The following is a 15000-nucleotide window of genomic DNA, read 5'->3' on the forward strand; positions in this document are numbered from 1 at the left end:
CGACACCGAGCCGGTCTGGATGAAAGCCCCGAGCGATGTCGTGTTGGAACGGCGCCCGAATACACACCTTATTCAGATTGTCCGTGGGTGCGTGGGGGGGGGGTGTTCCCGGGATCCTTGACGTCCGTGGACGTCTGGCGTCAGCACCAGTGCGGCGCCTTGGTGAAAACGCGCTTGTTGACCAATCACGGGACAGCGCTGCTGTCATGCGACCTGCGTGAACCGCCGCTTGCGCATGCGCGCGTTGCAGCGAGTAATTGCGGTTCGTTACTAAATTGTGCCAAAATAATGGACCGATCCGGATCAAACTTGGAAGACAGCATGTCAGAACTGCCCCAAATACACTTATTCATCTTGTCGATTTGTGACGTCAGATTTTCATTAAAAAAAAAACAAACATAATATAATAAATGAATAATTAAAAAAAAGTAACGAATAACAAATCCTATATAAAACTATAAAAACAACGGGGAAAGACAGAGCGGGAGAGTGAGAGAGAGAGAGAGTGAGAGAGAGTGAGAGGGAGTGAGAGGGAGAGAGAGAGAGGGGGAGCGAGTGAGGGAGAGAGGGAGAGAGAGAGAGAGAAAGAGCGATAGAGAGAGAGGGAGAGAGGGAGAGAGAGAGAGATAGAGCGATAGAGAGAGAGGGAGAGAGGGAGAGAGAGAGAGAGCGAGAGAGAGTGAGAGAGAGAGAGAGGGAGAGAGGGAGAGAGAGAGAGAGCGAGAGAGAGTGAGAGAGAGAGAGAGGGAGAGAGGGAGAGAGAGAGAGAGCGAGAGAGAGTGAGAGAGAGAGAGAGGGAGAGAGGGAGAGATAGAGGGAGGGATAGAGAGAGGGAGGGATAGAGAGAGAGAGAGAGGGAGAGAGGGAGGGATAGAGGGAGGGATAGAGAGAGGGAGGATAGAGAGCGAGAGAGAGAGGGAGAGAGGGAGAGAAAGAGAGATAGAGGGAGGGAGAGAGAGAGAGAGAGAGAGGGAGAGAGAGAGAGAAAGAGAGAGAGAGAGCGGGAGAGAGAAAGAGAAAGAGAGATAGAGGGAGGGAGAGAGAGCGAGAGAAAGAGCGATATAGAGAGAGAGAGGGAGAGAGAGAGCGCTGCACTGTCTCTTTAAAGCTCCTGCTCGGGGCTGGCGGGGCGGGGCTTGGTGCTCCGCGTCGTGGTGCTGAGCTCCAGGAGGAACCAGCTGTGTGTGTGTGTGTGTGTGTGTGTGTGTGTGTGTGTGTGTGTGTGTGTGTGTGTGTGTGTGTGTGTGTGTGTGTGTGTGTGTGTGTGTGTGTGTGTGTGTGTGTGTGTGTGTGTGTGTGTGCGCGCGCGCTTGTGTGTGCGTGTGCGTGCGCGCCGTGCGGAGCAGCGCTGAGCCAGGGAGGACGGGAAGGCAGGGAAGCGGGCAGCTCTGTCGCAGCTTTCTCCGGAGCCCCCGGCCGAGCGGTGTCACTCGAATAAAAACAAGAAAACAAACCCAAGTAGAAGCCCGGACGCCTCCCCCCTCCTCGCCCCCCTCCTCGCCCCCCTCCTCGCCCCGCGCTCCCCTCGGATCGCTCCGTGTTTACATCCGCGCGCCTCCCACGGGCTGGAGTTGCTCGGGAGAACTTTTGGATGGACCTCCACCCATCCTGCCCTCCCTCCGCCCGTCCGTCCGCCCGCCCGTCCCGACCCAGCGTCCGGCGCCCCGTTCCCTCCGGAGACACCTGTGCCAATGTCCCCCCACGCCGCGGACGGCGCGGAAGTCGTGCGCGGTTGACACCCGGAGCCACGTGATCATCTGACGGCGGCGGCGGCCGGACGCCGAGGTCGAGGTCGAGGTCGAGCATGGGCGGCGGCGGGAGGAGGCTCCAGCCGCGCCCCTGGCCGGCGGGTCGTGCCGGCGGGGCGGCGGCGAGGACATGCCTGGGGATGCTGCTGGCGCTGCATCTGGCGCAGGCCTCGGTGCCCCGGTCCTGCGAGAACAACAGGAGCTGCTTCTCGGGGAGGTGCGTGAACGAGACGTGCGTCTGCGACCACGGCTGGGTCGGGGACCGCTGCCAGCACTGCCAGGGCAGGTTCAGGTAAGTTCTCCCTCGGAAGCCTTGTTTTTTTTTATTTTTTTACTTTTTTTTGTTGACGGGGCATCTCGGGTTTGGGTGGTCCCCGCCCCGCCCCCCTCCTCCATGCTGGTGTGGCCCTAAGAAGCGCCGTTTGGAAGCCGCCGCCGAGGAGGAGACTGCAGGGACGTTCCTTTGTCACTCCACCCAGGGAGGGGGGGAGGGAGGGAGGGATGAGTGGCCTTGCATTTCCCTCTCTCAGGAATCCCTCAGACAGGTAGACAGGTAAACAATACAAAGGCGGCGTGTCTATTGTGGCCCCTGTCATCCGTTTCTCTGGAGCGGATAGAGTTCTGTGGGGATGGGGGTAGATGCCACTCTTCACGGAAACGAACAAATGTCATTTCCCTATGAGATGTAGGCTGCTTAAAAACTGGAGCTGTTTTTGAATCGATGCGGTGATTCATTTCTGTTTTTTTGTTTGTTTTTTTTTGTTTTAGGCTGTCAATTTGAAGCCTGCTTTTAGTCATTAGGTGTTAAAAGAGCACATTTAAATAAAAACCCCCAAAAAAGGGGGGGGGGGGAGAGATGCATGGATCTCCTTATTCGGACAGAACACTCACACCACTCCAGTGATGTGGTGCATGGCTCTCAATAACGGACATCGCAATTGAGCCTTTTATTTTTATTTATTTTTTTTAAATCCTCCGGCATCCCCGTCATCAGTAAGACCAGAGGAGGAGACACTGCAGCAGAGCGGCTTCATCGGTCCCCGCTCTCCGTCTCCGTCTTCCAGTTTGTTTTTCTTCATTGGTACTCTCTCTTGGCTTATCTGCTGCTCTGACACACACACACGCACAGACACACACACACACGGACACACACTCCAGCACCTTTTTGCTCACCGTCCGGAATGACAACAAATCACCTAATTTGTGTTTATTCCACTCTGGGATTTGGCAATCGGGCTGTTTTCACCCGTGGCTCTGTCACAATATTTACACCTTGCTCTCTGACGGGAATTACCGAAGACAGTTTTTACGACCTGCCCTTTGGCAGGTGACAAATCAAATTTTCCGTGTGGAAGAAGGGTTTATTTGAATGTGCGGACGAGACAAGTGTATTTGTTTACCCCATTTCATAGGTAAACATGATCCAAAGTGCTTAACTGTGCGTAAGGAATAAAATGCATTATGCCAAACAAAGAAGCACAGGAAATAAAAAGCTGAAAACAGACGACGACATTGAGACCTATAGGACTTGGACCCGCAGCCGTTATGCTTGTCGGGACTCAAACCCAGCTAAAACTCAACAGGGCTGCTATCTACACACCTTCAAGTACAAGTTCAAGACTTCCCGTATTCAAACATCTCTTTCAGATCGCCTTCTCTTTTCACGGCACCGGTTAAACTATTTTCGAAGGCACCTCCGCGATGATTGCCGTCGACGGCCACTCATGTTAAACGGGGACATTCTCGGCGCAAAAGCTTTTTCCGGCTCGAGGGCTGAGATTTCACCCCCCCAAACCGCAAATACATTCATATAAGTTCATAGTTCACTTCCGTTTGTGAGAAATTTCTACCAAATGCGTTTTGTTTCCCCACACAAGATCACAACGCTGTCTTTAAAATGAAAACGTATCCTGCCTAGCTGGAAAAAAAAAAAGTGAAAATAATAGTAAATCATAAATGTGGAGCTATCTGTCGGAAGACTTGGCGTCCAGGGATGAAGACTCAGTTCTTGACAAGTCGCTCAAGTAAAAAAAAGAGTCGTTCCCTTGTCCCACTCTCGGTTCATTTCTTTCCGTTGGTGTGCAGAGTGTAAATCAATCACACTGAATAGTAAGTAAACGATGGCTTTGGAAACAAGTGGTTCAACATAGTTAAAAACCTTTTCATGTCCTCGACCTAAGGATCTCCAAAGTCCCGTTTTCCAGAATCCGCCGGCATCATCTCTTTTTTTTTTTTTTTTTTTTTTTTTTTTTTTCTCTCATTACTATGGAACGTTCCAACGGTAGGAAATGGTGACACTTATCCATTCATTCATTCAACTGCAACGGATACAACATTTTTATTGTTTCCATTCCTGAAACGCAAAGTTATAACAAACTCTCCAGGTAAATCAAACTATGAAATGTCGTAGCGATGGAACTTTGATAGTTGCTATTTGACGCGCGATTAAAAAATGGTCACGTCCTCCGCCTGCGCGAGGGATATAATTCATTTTGAATGTTTTATTTTCGTAACGCCCCCTTAAGCGTCACTCCATCACCCCCTCCGGTGATATATCTCCAAAAACCAATCAAAGCCGTGTAAAACTCCTTTATTGTGTTGCTTTGACACCATTCCCGCCGTCTTTCAGAGACAGTTCATGAGCAGGGCATTCATGCTTGGTTGTTGCCGAAAAATTGATAACCAGCGTTTTTTACCTCTTATGCAGAGATTTGTTCACGCGTAGAACCGATGACCCGTAACAACCGAGTGACCTCATGTCTGTGACCTCACCCTGACCATGCTGTTGAATAAGATAAGATAACCATTTCTGAATTCCCGGGGGACACACTCAGTTGTAAAAGCCTGTTGTCGTGGTTGATGCATTTAACATCTGTCATGCAGTTTTATCAGCCTGCTTCTTGTAACATGGAGTCAGTCAGTTATTTTCTTTTATTTTAACCGGTGCTGTCAGCATGCTGGGCATACGACACAGAGTATTTTTATGCCACTGCGTCAGGGCGGAGTTAGCCTGCAAGTGGAGTTCGGGCTGTCAACCTGCAATGCAACTCTTTATTCAATCTTAAATCATCGAGAGCCGCTGCAATAACTCTGTCCTGTGGACGAACTGTGGGATGACTGTGTGTGTGTGCGCGTGCGTTTCGTGTCAGTCCACAGGTGAGTGTACGTGACGTGTCCCAATTGGTTCTGGTGTATGAGGTCGGTGTTGCATCGCAGCGCCTCCAGGCAGCAGAAAAGGCCCCGCATTCACCCCTCAATCCCTCAGCCGTACAGACACTGCGCCACCGCCGGGAAGCCCCCGAGCACCCTGCCCTGCAGCCACAGAAGACCCCCCCCCTTCCCCAGCCCCCGGGAGAAGCCCGCGGAGCACCGCCCGTGCACAGCCCCGAGGAGCATAAACCAGTCCCAGAGAGCGCGGGGAGACCCAGCACCACCCCCGAGGCGCACACATACAACCCAGGCACAAGACGCACCCACAGTCGCAGAACGCGGGCCGCAGACGCCGGGCACGGAGCGCACCACCAGACGTCCGACCCCACCCCACCCCACCTGCGAAAACACAAATTACTTGGAATATTGCGTTTTTACAACCTCCAATGGCTTTTCCTGTTTGCACTCGTGTTTTTAACTGGGGGGAAAAAAAGTCTAATGTAGGGGAGATATTCTGGCCTTGACTTTTCCTTGGGTAAAACCAACCCTCGCTGGAAGGTGTTGAGGGACAATCTGCAAGAACGTCAAGTCTGGCTCTCCCAGAACAGAGCTCCAGCAGGGATCCTGGATCCTGGATGAGGGGTGGGATGTGGATGGTGCTAATTGATGGGGAGAGAGAGAGAGAGAGAGAGAGACAGAGACAGACAAATCCTTGCTTTTCCCATCGCTTCGAGCTACATTTGGTGAAAGTCTGTCTCTAATGACCATCACACGTCCTTGAAATTTCCAAAATAAGTCAAGCTTTCTCTCCCCCTCCGCCGCGCCGTCCTCCCTGCGGCTCCGCCTGCTTTGTCGTTCACACATTGGTCTTGTGAAGTCCAGGAAATCTCACCTTCAGCTCAGAAAAATTGAACACTTTGGAAAGGAAGAGAAATGGACAGCAGGGGATGTTTTCAGGCCTTTTGTGTAAAATAAAAAAAAAATATATAATTATAGACCCAAATTATAAACCCAAATTCATCTCTTTACGAGTTACTTAAGTCAAAAGGTTTGTTCAATTTTCGGACTCGCCGCTCGTTTGTTTGGATTGGTGGAGCACACGGTTCACCGTTTAATTCTCTCAAGGTGATTGATTTTGGCGGAACACAAAGTGTAAATCTGTCACATCCAATATGACTTATGCCGAATGCCTTGACCTTTTTTCCACATTAATTTCATCCTCAGATTCACTCACTTGCTCTCTCCCTCTCCCTCCCTCTCTCCCTCTCTCTCTCTCTCTCGCCCACTCACTGTGCTTGTGACTCACAGCCCTCAGCTCTTGTCATTCACAAATAAGGAACGAGCCCCGGCGACTCCTCACTGTTGAGTCTCGAGTTTAAGCAATTTGTTTGCTGCGAATGAAACATTTGTGAGTCCTGCATCACCAGTCCACATGGTGCCGTTGGGTTATTGTGGTCCTCAGACGACAACAACAGCGAGTCACCAGGGGCTTGGGAGTTTTATTTTACGACTCAATTCCATGGCTTAAAAAATTAAAAATAACCCATCTTACTCAGACCAAAGGTTGCTGTCATGTAATAATTATATTTAAGACCAGAGGTTCTCGTGTGTGTGTGTGTGTGTGTGTGTGTGTGTGTGTGTGTGTTGGGGGCAGTGTATGTACAGAATGTGCATATGTATATATACTGTGTGTGTGTGTGTCTCTGTGTGTGTACGGTCTATATATATATATATATATATATATATATATATATATATATATGTGTATATATATATATATATGTGTGTGTGTGTGTGTGTGTGTGTCTGTGTGTGTGTGTGTGTGTGTGTGTATATATATATATATACATACTGTGTGTATGTATATATATCAGAAAACATATATAATATATAAGATATCTTTCCTTCACCCCCACCCCTCCTCTGAAATAGCATTATAGCGTTGGATTGAAACTCTCCACTTCATGTCGGGTTTAATCCATCTACTAATACTGCGAGGGCAGTTTACTGTGGCATTTAATCCTATTACTTTATGCTGGAGTCCATCACGATTTCCCCCTTCCTCTTTCCTGAATTTAAATCTGTACGGTGGCGGCGCGCCTGTCCCCGTGCACTCGTCCTGGTGGTGCAGCAACCTTTTCCTACGTGATACGTACATTGGTGCCGCCATGCTTAAAATCACCCCAATTTGATATGCATGGGTCTCCATGCACCCCATTTAATACTTCCACACCTGTCTATTCTATAGTTAGAGAGATAGCAGTGACACTAGGATCAAAAGTGTCTTTATTGTAATTTATGGCACTAACGTCTTCAAATTTAAATGATGGTGACATTTTGAATATTAATCATTTTGCTGTGGACCTCTTGGAACCTCTTAAAGGACCCCTGGCGGTCCCTGGATTCCATGTTGAGAACCATGTTTTAGGTCAGGACCCCGAGTAGCCTGCTGCTGCTTTTCAGACCTGATATTCCAAGTGAAAATACCTGGCAGGATGACAAAATCAGAGTTGAGAACCACTGTTTTAAATATAAGAAGTCAATGTGACTGTCAACCACCATGAGAAATATCACAAATGACATCACTCATACCATATCTCCCATTTTCAAGAGGAACTCATTCCTTCTTGCGTTTCCCAGAGACATGCAATCGCACTCCACGGAGGGGATTTTTTTTTTCATGCAGATGTTCAGCGTCCCACGTAGTGAGGCCCGCCTGAATATCGGAGGCAAAATAACAATATTCCCACTATGTATGTACAGGATACATTACAAGTATAGCTATATAAGGTATAATGTATTACTATGTTGTTACAGTTATTATTATTACTTTTAAATATTAGTGAAAATGATTAGTTATAACTACTGCTGTTATTATTACTACCTTTGGCAATAGTGTTTCATTTATATGAAATTATTTTGGGAATAATTATTAAATACTTTCCTTTCAAATATTTTAGCAATAGTATAAAAATAGCATTATTAATTCAGATACCAAACGTCAAAAATCAGAGAGAGAGAGAGAGAGAGAGAGGGAGGGATAGAGAGAATTTGTTTTATTCTGAACAGAAGGGTGGGATCTCTTACATCATCAGCTGACATGTGCATCTTACTCTTGTGTGATTGTGTTTGTGTGGAAGTAGTCATGCGGGCGGGGCATGGCATGGCCATCTGTCCAGTGTGAGTTAATCCCGCGATGAGCGAGAAAGCAATGACACACACACACACACACACACGCGGTGACAACAGGCGTACTTCAATTAGTGTACCACATCCACACAGCTCTGCCCACCCGAGGCCCTGATTGTTTTTGGTTTTTTCATTTTTTTTTAATTCAATTGTACTTTCCATGATCGCTGGATCGCTCTCCCTGAAAGGGAAATTCCTTCTTGGGGTCTCTGTGACTTTTTTTTAGGGTAAACTTCTAGGGAAAGCGCGTTAAATCAGCGGCGTCCTGGCATTTCGGGCTGACGTGCTTTTGCGATGCCTGCCGTACATTGCGTTCGACCAATCAACGTTCAGGACGACAAACCCAGTGACTCCCCGATGGAACCCCATGGTACCCGAAGGCCCTCTTTTTTGGGGACCAGGCACCACACGAATGGCACCAATTTCAGAACTAAGTTCCTCCTGTGGAAAAAGGCTGAAGTACCTAAGTGCCTTTTTTTCCCCCCTAAATTGTGTATGTATTGGGTGTTAGATCTTCATTATCATGTGATTATTATCATATATATCACATCATACGTGTTCTTCTTTTGAGCGTTCTCCTGCCAGTTTTGTGTTTTAGATCACAGCATTTCAGTTCCTACATGCTGTGCATTTCGGCACCTTCAGGCTGGAGGCAGCGGCAGCCTGCAGAGCGATGGAGCACTGCAGACTGAACACTTTGCGCTCTGCTGCCCCAGGCAAGTCGCCGTCCTTGGCAAGTGCCTATATCGCCTCCGGCAGGAACCGCCGCTGCGCCGGCGAACCATAAAGGCGGCTCAGCGATGCTTCACCGTGCTGTCAGTTTATTGCTGCTCTGCAGAGGAGTTCATCCTTCCATTTTTTTTTTTTTTTTTTTTTTTTTTTTTTTTTGACGCCGTTTGCCTCAATCAACTTCTGCCCTCTTGGTTCTCTGTCCGCCGTGACGTCTAAATATTTCCAGGAGGGATTCGCGAATTCCAACCGTTCTGAAGGGCGTTTGTTCCAGTTGAATCAAATCTAAAATCCAATCATTTTCAGCCTCATCATTTTCATCTCTATTGTTTTTTTTTTCTGGGTCGAGCGTATTCGTTCCGTGCAGTGATGTCACGGCCTCTCCGGTTGTGCCCCGGGAAGACGCGCTCGATCGATATTCATTTGGCCCCTGCGCCTGCGGTTAAGACGACCCATTACACACTGACATACACACACACACGCACACGCACACGCACACACGCACGCACGGATCATTTACTATACCTGTCTGTTGCGTGGGAAACCGGTCGGCGACTCTGGAAAGATCTTTGTCCCTGATTAGCCGATCACGGTGGGGAACAGGCCACTTTGGGATAAACGACGGCGACAAAGCGGGCCCCCCTCTCCTTCACCCCTCCAGGAGGCCTCGTGTGCAGGAGGGTGTCAGAGCGTCGCATACCCGCATCCAAGTATTAACCGAAGACCAGCAAACAATTCGTTCGCCATGAATAAATCTGGTTAAATGGCTCGGGGTCGGGAGTCACTCCGGCAAACAAAAGAGCTGTTTATTTTTTTGTTATTGAATCGCGGCTGGGCACCTGAAACCAGACGCACGGGTGCTCACAGAATCAGAACCGTGATTTTGCGGACCAAAAGAGAGCGAGCCCAACTACGAGTGCAACCAGCTCCTTAAGATTACATTTAGTGAATGGGCAAGGGAAAAAAAAAAAAAAAATTGTAAAATTAATTTTTGATTTATCAATATAAATAATAATGATAATTCTAAATTATGAATTATAATTTATTCATTTAAATAATTTTTTGTTGTTATAATTCATATTATTTGACCGATTTACCCCACCGATATAAACAACTTCAATAGAAGTAAATAATATTAGTTTGATTCAGATTTCTGGGTATTTCTCTGCCCAACTACAGTATATCATTTCAATGGAATTTGGGCTCAAATATTTACTGGCATCCACACTTTGCATTCTTCCACCAGCCTGACCCCAACAGACTCTTCTGACTCGTTCGCCTTCAGGAAGTCGTCCTCCCTCCCTCGCCGTGCGTCACACCAACCGAACCAAGTGAACCAAATGAACCAATTTTTTTATTTTATTTATTTATTTATTTTTTAACCGAGTGACCCGTCGAACCTTTGACCTCGAGCTGGACGGAGAATGGAGCTGAGTCTGGCTGTCCCAGTGTGTTTGAAGTGTGTTTGTCCAGTGTGTGGGCTGGAATGTTCTGCAGTGTGTGGCGCAACGTCCACTAAAGACCTTGTTATTTTCCTGGCAGGGAACACCTCCGAGGTCCTCCCCCCTCGCTCCTCCTCCACTCCATCTCCACTTCCTTTCCTCGTGCACCCGCCATCCGTCTGTGCTCAAATTGTGTTCCTCTGAATAAAAATGGATCGTATGTCAATCATTGGGTTCTTGATGAACACGAAGTTCACGTCGGAATGACTTCTGGCGCAGTCTGTCCGTGTTCCGTGAAAGTCAGGAATAGTTTTCCCCCAAGGATCCCTTGTCTGTCGGTTAGAGTGGAATCAGACGAGAGAGAGAGAGAGAGAGAGAGAGAGAGAGAGAGAGAGAGAGAGAGAGAGAGAGAGAGAGAGAGAGAGAGAGAGAGAGAGAGATCCAACCCGAGTACAAATTATAATCTTTTTGGTTTCCGCCGTGACCTCTCTCTGTCTTCCAAATCAAAGTTAATAAAGCTTTATTTGTTGTGTGTTAAGTACGATGGGAGATTGAGACGGTGTCCTACGGCAAACTGTGTTAAAGTATGTAAGTGGTGCACATCTCTCTCTCTCTCTCTGCCTGTATCCACCACGAGAGGCTCTGTTTCAAACTCGCACTTCGTTGTGTGTGTGTGTGTGTGTGTGTGTGTGTGTGTTTGTGTGTGTGTGTGTGTGTGCGTGTGCGTGTGCGCGGGCGTGTGTGCGTGCGCACGCGCTGATGCAGACGCTGGATTACCTGTCTTGTCTTGTTTGCACGGGTTCTCTTGTAACTCTCCTCGCTATCTGATTTGCTGGCCTGGGCGGCAAAGAAGAAGACGGGGATGGAAGGAATCTAAATGCACACTAACTCGCACGCGCACATGCACACGCACACGCACAGGCACACACACACACACACACACACACACACACACGTTCTTGTACTGGTATCAAAGTGTGGTCCCAGTAAATACACTTGGTAAGGACGGACCGATGTTTCCGGTGCACTTCTAAACCAAGAAATAGTCAATTCTGAGACTGGTCCTAAACACGCACCGACGGGGGTGCAGGAGGCAGAGCGGGTCGTCCAGTAATCACAGGGTTCCTGGTTCGATCCCTGGCTCCTCCCGGCAGCACGTGGAAGTGTCCTTCAGCGAGACACTGAGCCCTCACGATGAGCACGGTTGCCGCTGCCGTCGATGTATGAGTGTGTGTGTGTGTGTGTGTGTGTGTGTGTGTGTGTGAATGGGTGAATGTGAGGCAGGTACTGTCGAGCGCTTTGAGTGGTCGCAAGACTAGAAGAGCGCAATAGAAATGCAGTCCATTACACACACACACACACACACACACACACACACACACACACACACACAAAACACACGCTGGGCTGTTGGGGAATAGGTCATTTTATCACAGCCTGTCACTCTCTGCCAGGTGGTGTGGTGTATTTCACTTCATTGTTCTTCGCTCTCTCCTCCCTCGCTCTCCCTCGCTCTCCTCTCTCTCTCTCTCTCTCTCTCTCTCTCTCTCTCTCTCTCTCTCTCTCTCTCTCACACACACACACTTTTTCCCCCTCTGGAAATTTCACATTCTGATGCCAGGTGGCACCGTGTAAAAATCTTTTAGTGCCGTGTTTAGTGACACCCGAGGCAGGCTCCGCGGTCGGCTGCCACGCCGTCGTTCTTCTAATTGCTTTTTTAGATCTGCCTTAATAAAAACCGCTCGTTCCCGAAACCACTTTAGGTGATGAATATTGCATTAACAATAAGAACGGCTCCAACACTTAGATGTCGCACGAGAAGGAATTTGAATATTATATTATGTTTTGTACGGTTGGGTACGGGTCGGGGATGAGTTTGTTTCATGTTTTCTTTTTTTTGTTTTCCCCATCTGTTCTTATTCAGCCCCAAATACTTAATACTCCATACTCTTCATACTAATATTGAGTGTTGAGTCTCACATGGCGGACCACATCTCCCACCGTGCTTCACTCAGTTTAACGATATCACCACGCTGAGCAGAAACCTTGCTCTTATTACAAATGCAATTGTCGGGAAGCTAGCGGTTTGATAGCAAATCAAACGATCGAATAATTTGACGTTATTTTTAACGGCTGGCTTTAGCTTGTCCTTGAACCGGTAAACCCAATTGGCGCTGAGATACTTACCCAAGATATTACAGTGTACCCAAGGTTAATATGCCTCCATGTCACAGTTTCAAATGAACCCTCTAAGTCAGTGGTTCTCAAATCGAGGCCCGGGACCCCCCTGGTGGTCCTTCAAGAGGTTTCCGGGGGGGGAGGGGGGTTCACATCATAATGATTAATAGTTCAACTTCACCGTTATTTCACTTCACAGTTCAAAGACGTGAGCGCCATCAGAGAACGTACAATAGTGTTTTGGTCACAGTTTCACTGTTATCTCTCCAAGTATAGTACAGACAGGTGTGGAGGTTTGGACTATTGGCTAAAACGAAAATATTAACAAGAAAGTTAGATGGTTATATCAGTGCCAAAAGAGTTTTACTACCTCAATCAGAGTAGAATAGCTGCACCTTCAGACCCCAGTGTGTGATACTGCGCTGCCCGCCTGGAGATCTGATTGTGATAGTTCAGGTTTGATATTGGCCCCCTCGGTGGAAGAATGTTATATGCAGTTTTATGTGATGCTTTATAGATCCTGGTCAGGGCGTTGGCTGAGTTATAAACCACCCAGTGGACCTGGTCCGGGCGTTCGGTGCCTTGAAACCACACAGGACTGTGGTTGTTGGTTCATCAGGTCACGATATGCAGCTGCTGTCTGTTTTAAAAACAATTACCGTGCAAGAATTTGCCAAAGCATTAACATGTGTTGGAATATATTTAAATGTTTGAACACCTCACATTGGCCCATTGAGTCACTGTTGACTATGTAGTACTATATGTAGCATGTCATAACTCAAGCCGTTTCTGGCCCCAAGTGGAATAACAATAAAGGAGGGAGTTGAGGGAGCAATGGGTTGAAGGAATATACTGTGGGAACGTAGGACTGAGGGAACATGGGGTTAAAGCAACATGGGGATGAGGGAACATATAGCTGAGGGAACATTGTGTTGTGGGATCATAGGACTGAGGGAACATACAGTACAGATGAGCGAACAAAGGGTGAGGGAACATAGCCCTGAGGGAACATAGTGTTGAAGAAACAGGGATGAGGGAACATTGTGTTTAAGAAACAGGGCTGAGGGAACTTAGGGCAAAGGAAACATAGGATCCAAAATTGGAGAAAATTGTATCATGGGATCCAAGGGCTGAGGGGACATTGGGTGAGGGAACATAGGGCTGAGGGAAATTAGGGATGAAACATCTGTACCACTAAAACTGCATTATGTCCTGTTCACCCGTCTTAAATTCACCATTGTACGATCTAGTTCACTGACACTCAAAACTGGTAAAAAATTATAAAAAAACGAAACTAATGGTAATTAATATTTAACAAAATGACATCATCATGCACAGCTTTTAAAGCGCAGCTGTCTCGTGGATGGAGGATCTTCCTTGCTACCGGGCCGCCATGATGCTCCGTGTTACATGTACTCCTCAGCAGAAATTGGCCAGCCTGCGGAAAATAGACCACCTGCTAGTGGCTGTAGCCATCTTGTACCGGGAGTTAGTAGACCTCAGGTAGGGGCACAGAGCGTGGAGGCTGGGGGAGGCATGAGGAGTAATTGACCAGGGTACGACCAGGGTCCGGCAGCCAGCTGTGGCTCTAAAGTCTGATGGGAATGTTTATGACATGCAGGCTGCTCGCTGTTGCCTGTCAACGATAGAAATTTCACGGTAAAAATTTTATCTGTACCAGCTGCAGTTTGGGCATTTCAGGGTTCATTTCTGAAATTTTGTTTGATTCGTAGGGCTGTGCCACAAAAAGCCCTTGAAAGTGGCAATCCCTAAAATTGTCCGTGTCGGGTAGATTACGGTACAGGTTCCAGAATTCCACTCGAAACCGCAACAGTTTTTTCATCTTGGTTTACTCCCACCTTCGCTCTAAGATTCTCACTTTCCTTTCTGGAAAGTATCCCTTCTTTTGCTGACCAATTGATTTGTTGTATTTTTTGTGGTCACTTGAGGTGGTGCGGATATTTCTTTATCCACATTGACAGTTCACTGACTACAACTAGCTATGCTGATTTGTCAAATTCTGTCTCGTTGCTAAAGGTGGCGGACCCTGCCATCAACAATGGAAACGGCATATACTGTAGAGGAGCACATACAGAGCAGAAATACATCGAATGGCTGTTTCTTACAAAGTGCCAGCTAAATATAGTATCAAATATGGGATTTGAAGTAACGTTCCAGATTACCGCTTTAATATTTGTAACAGCTGATTTTACACTTTCACATGTTCTTGTTTGAAGACTTTGTGTAGGCTAACATGTAGAAGGGGGGCAACTGGAAATTCTGCTCTAGAATATTTCTAGAGCTGAATTTCCACCATGTTATATAGTATTTATTTTTCCTCAACCTTGTTATCATGTTGTTTGTTTCATTTAGACTGGTCGGTGTTTACATACCACCGCAGGCCAACGTGCAGGATGCACAGCGCACGCTTGCTGACCAGATACGGTGTGTGGAACGGACAAACCCGGACTCCTTAGTTGTTGTCCTTGGCGACTTTAACAAAGGAAACCTCAGCCATGAACTCCCCAAATATAGACAGCTTATTACATGCCCCCCCCAGAGAG

General features: G+C 47.5%; 1 protein-coding gene across 1 annotated transcript in view; it reads left to right on the top strand.

Annotated features, from left to right (window-relative positions):
* Positions 1-1371: 1371 nt before the first annotated feature.
* LOC307242450 (attractin-like protein 1) overlaps positions 1372-15000 on the top strand; it is a 258960-nt gene continuing 245331 nt past the window's right edge. The window contains exon 1 of the mRNA XM_080016946.1: positions 1372-2040. Coding sequence (XP_079873072.1) covers positions 1805-2040 — 236 coding nt within the window. The 5' untranslated portion in view covers positions 1372-1804. The remainder of the gene's footprint in view (positions 2041-15000) is intronic.

Source organism: Zeus faber, assembly GCF_960531495.2.
Source record: "Zeus faber genome assembly, chromosome: 16".
Classification (NCBI taxonomy): domain Eukaryota; kingdom Metazoa; phylum Chordata; class Actinopteri; order Zeiformes; family Zeidae; genus Zeus; species Zeus faber.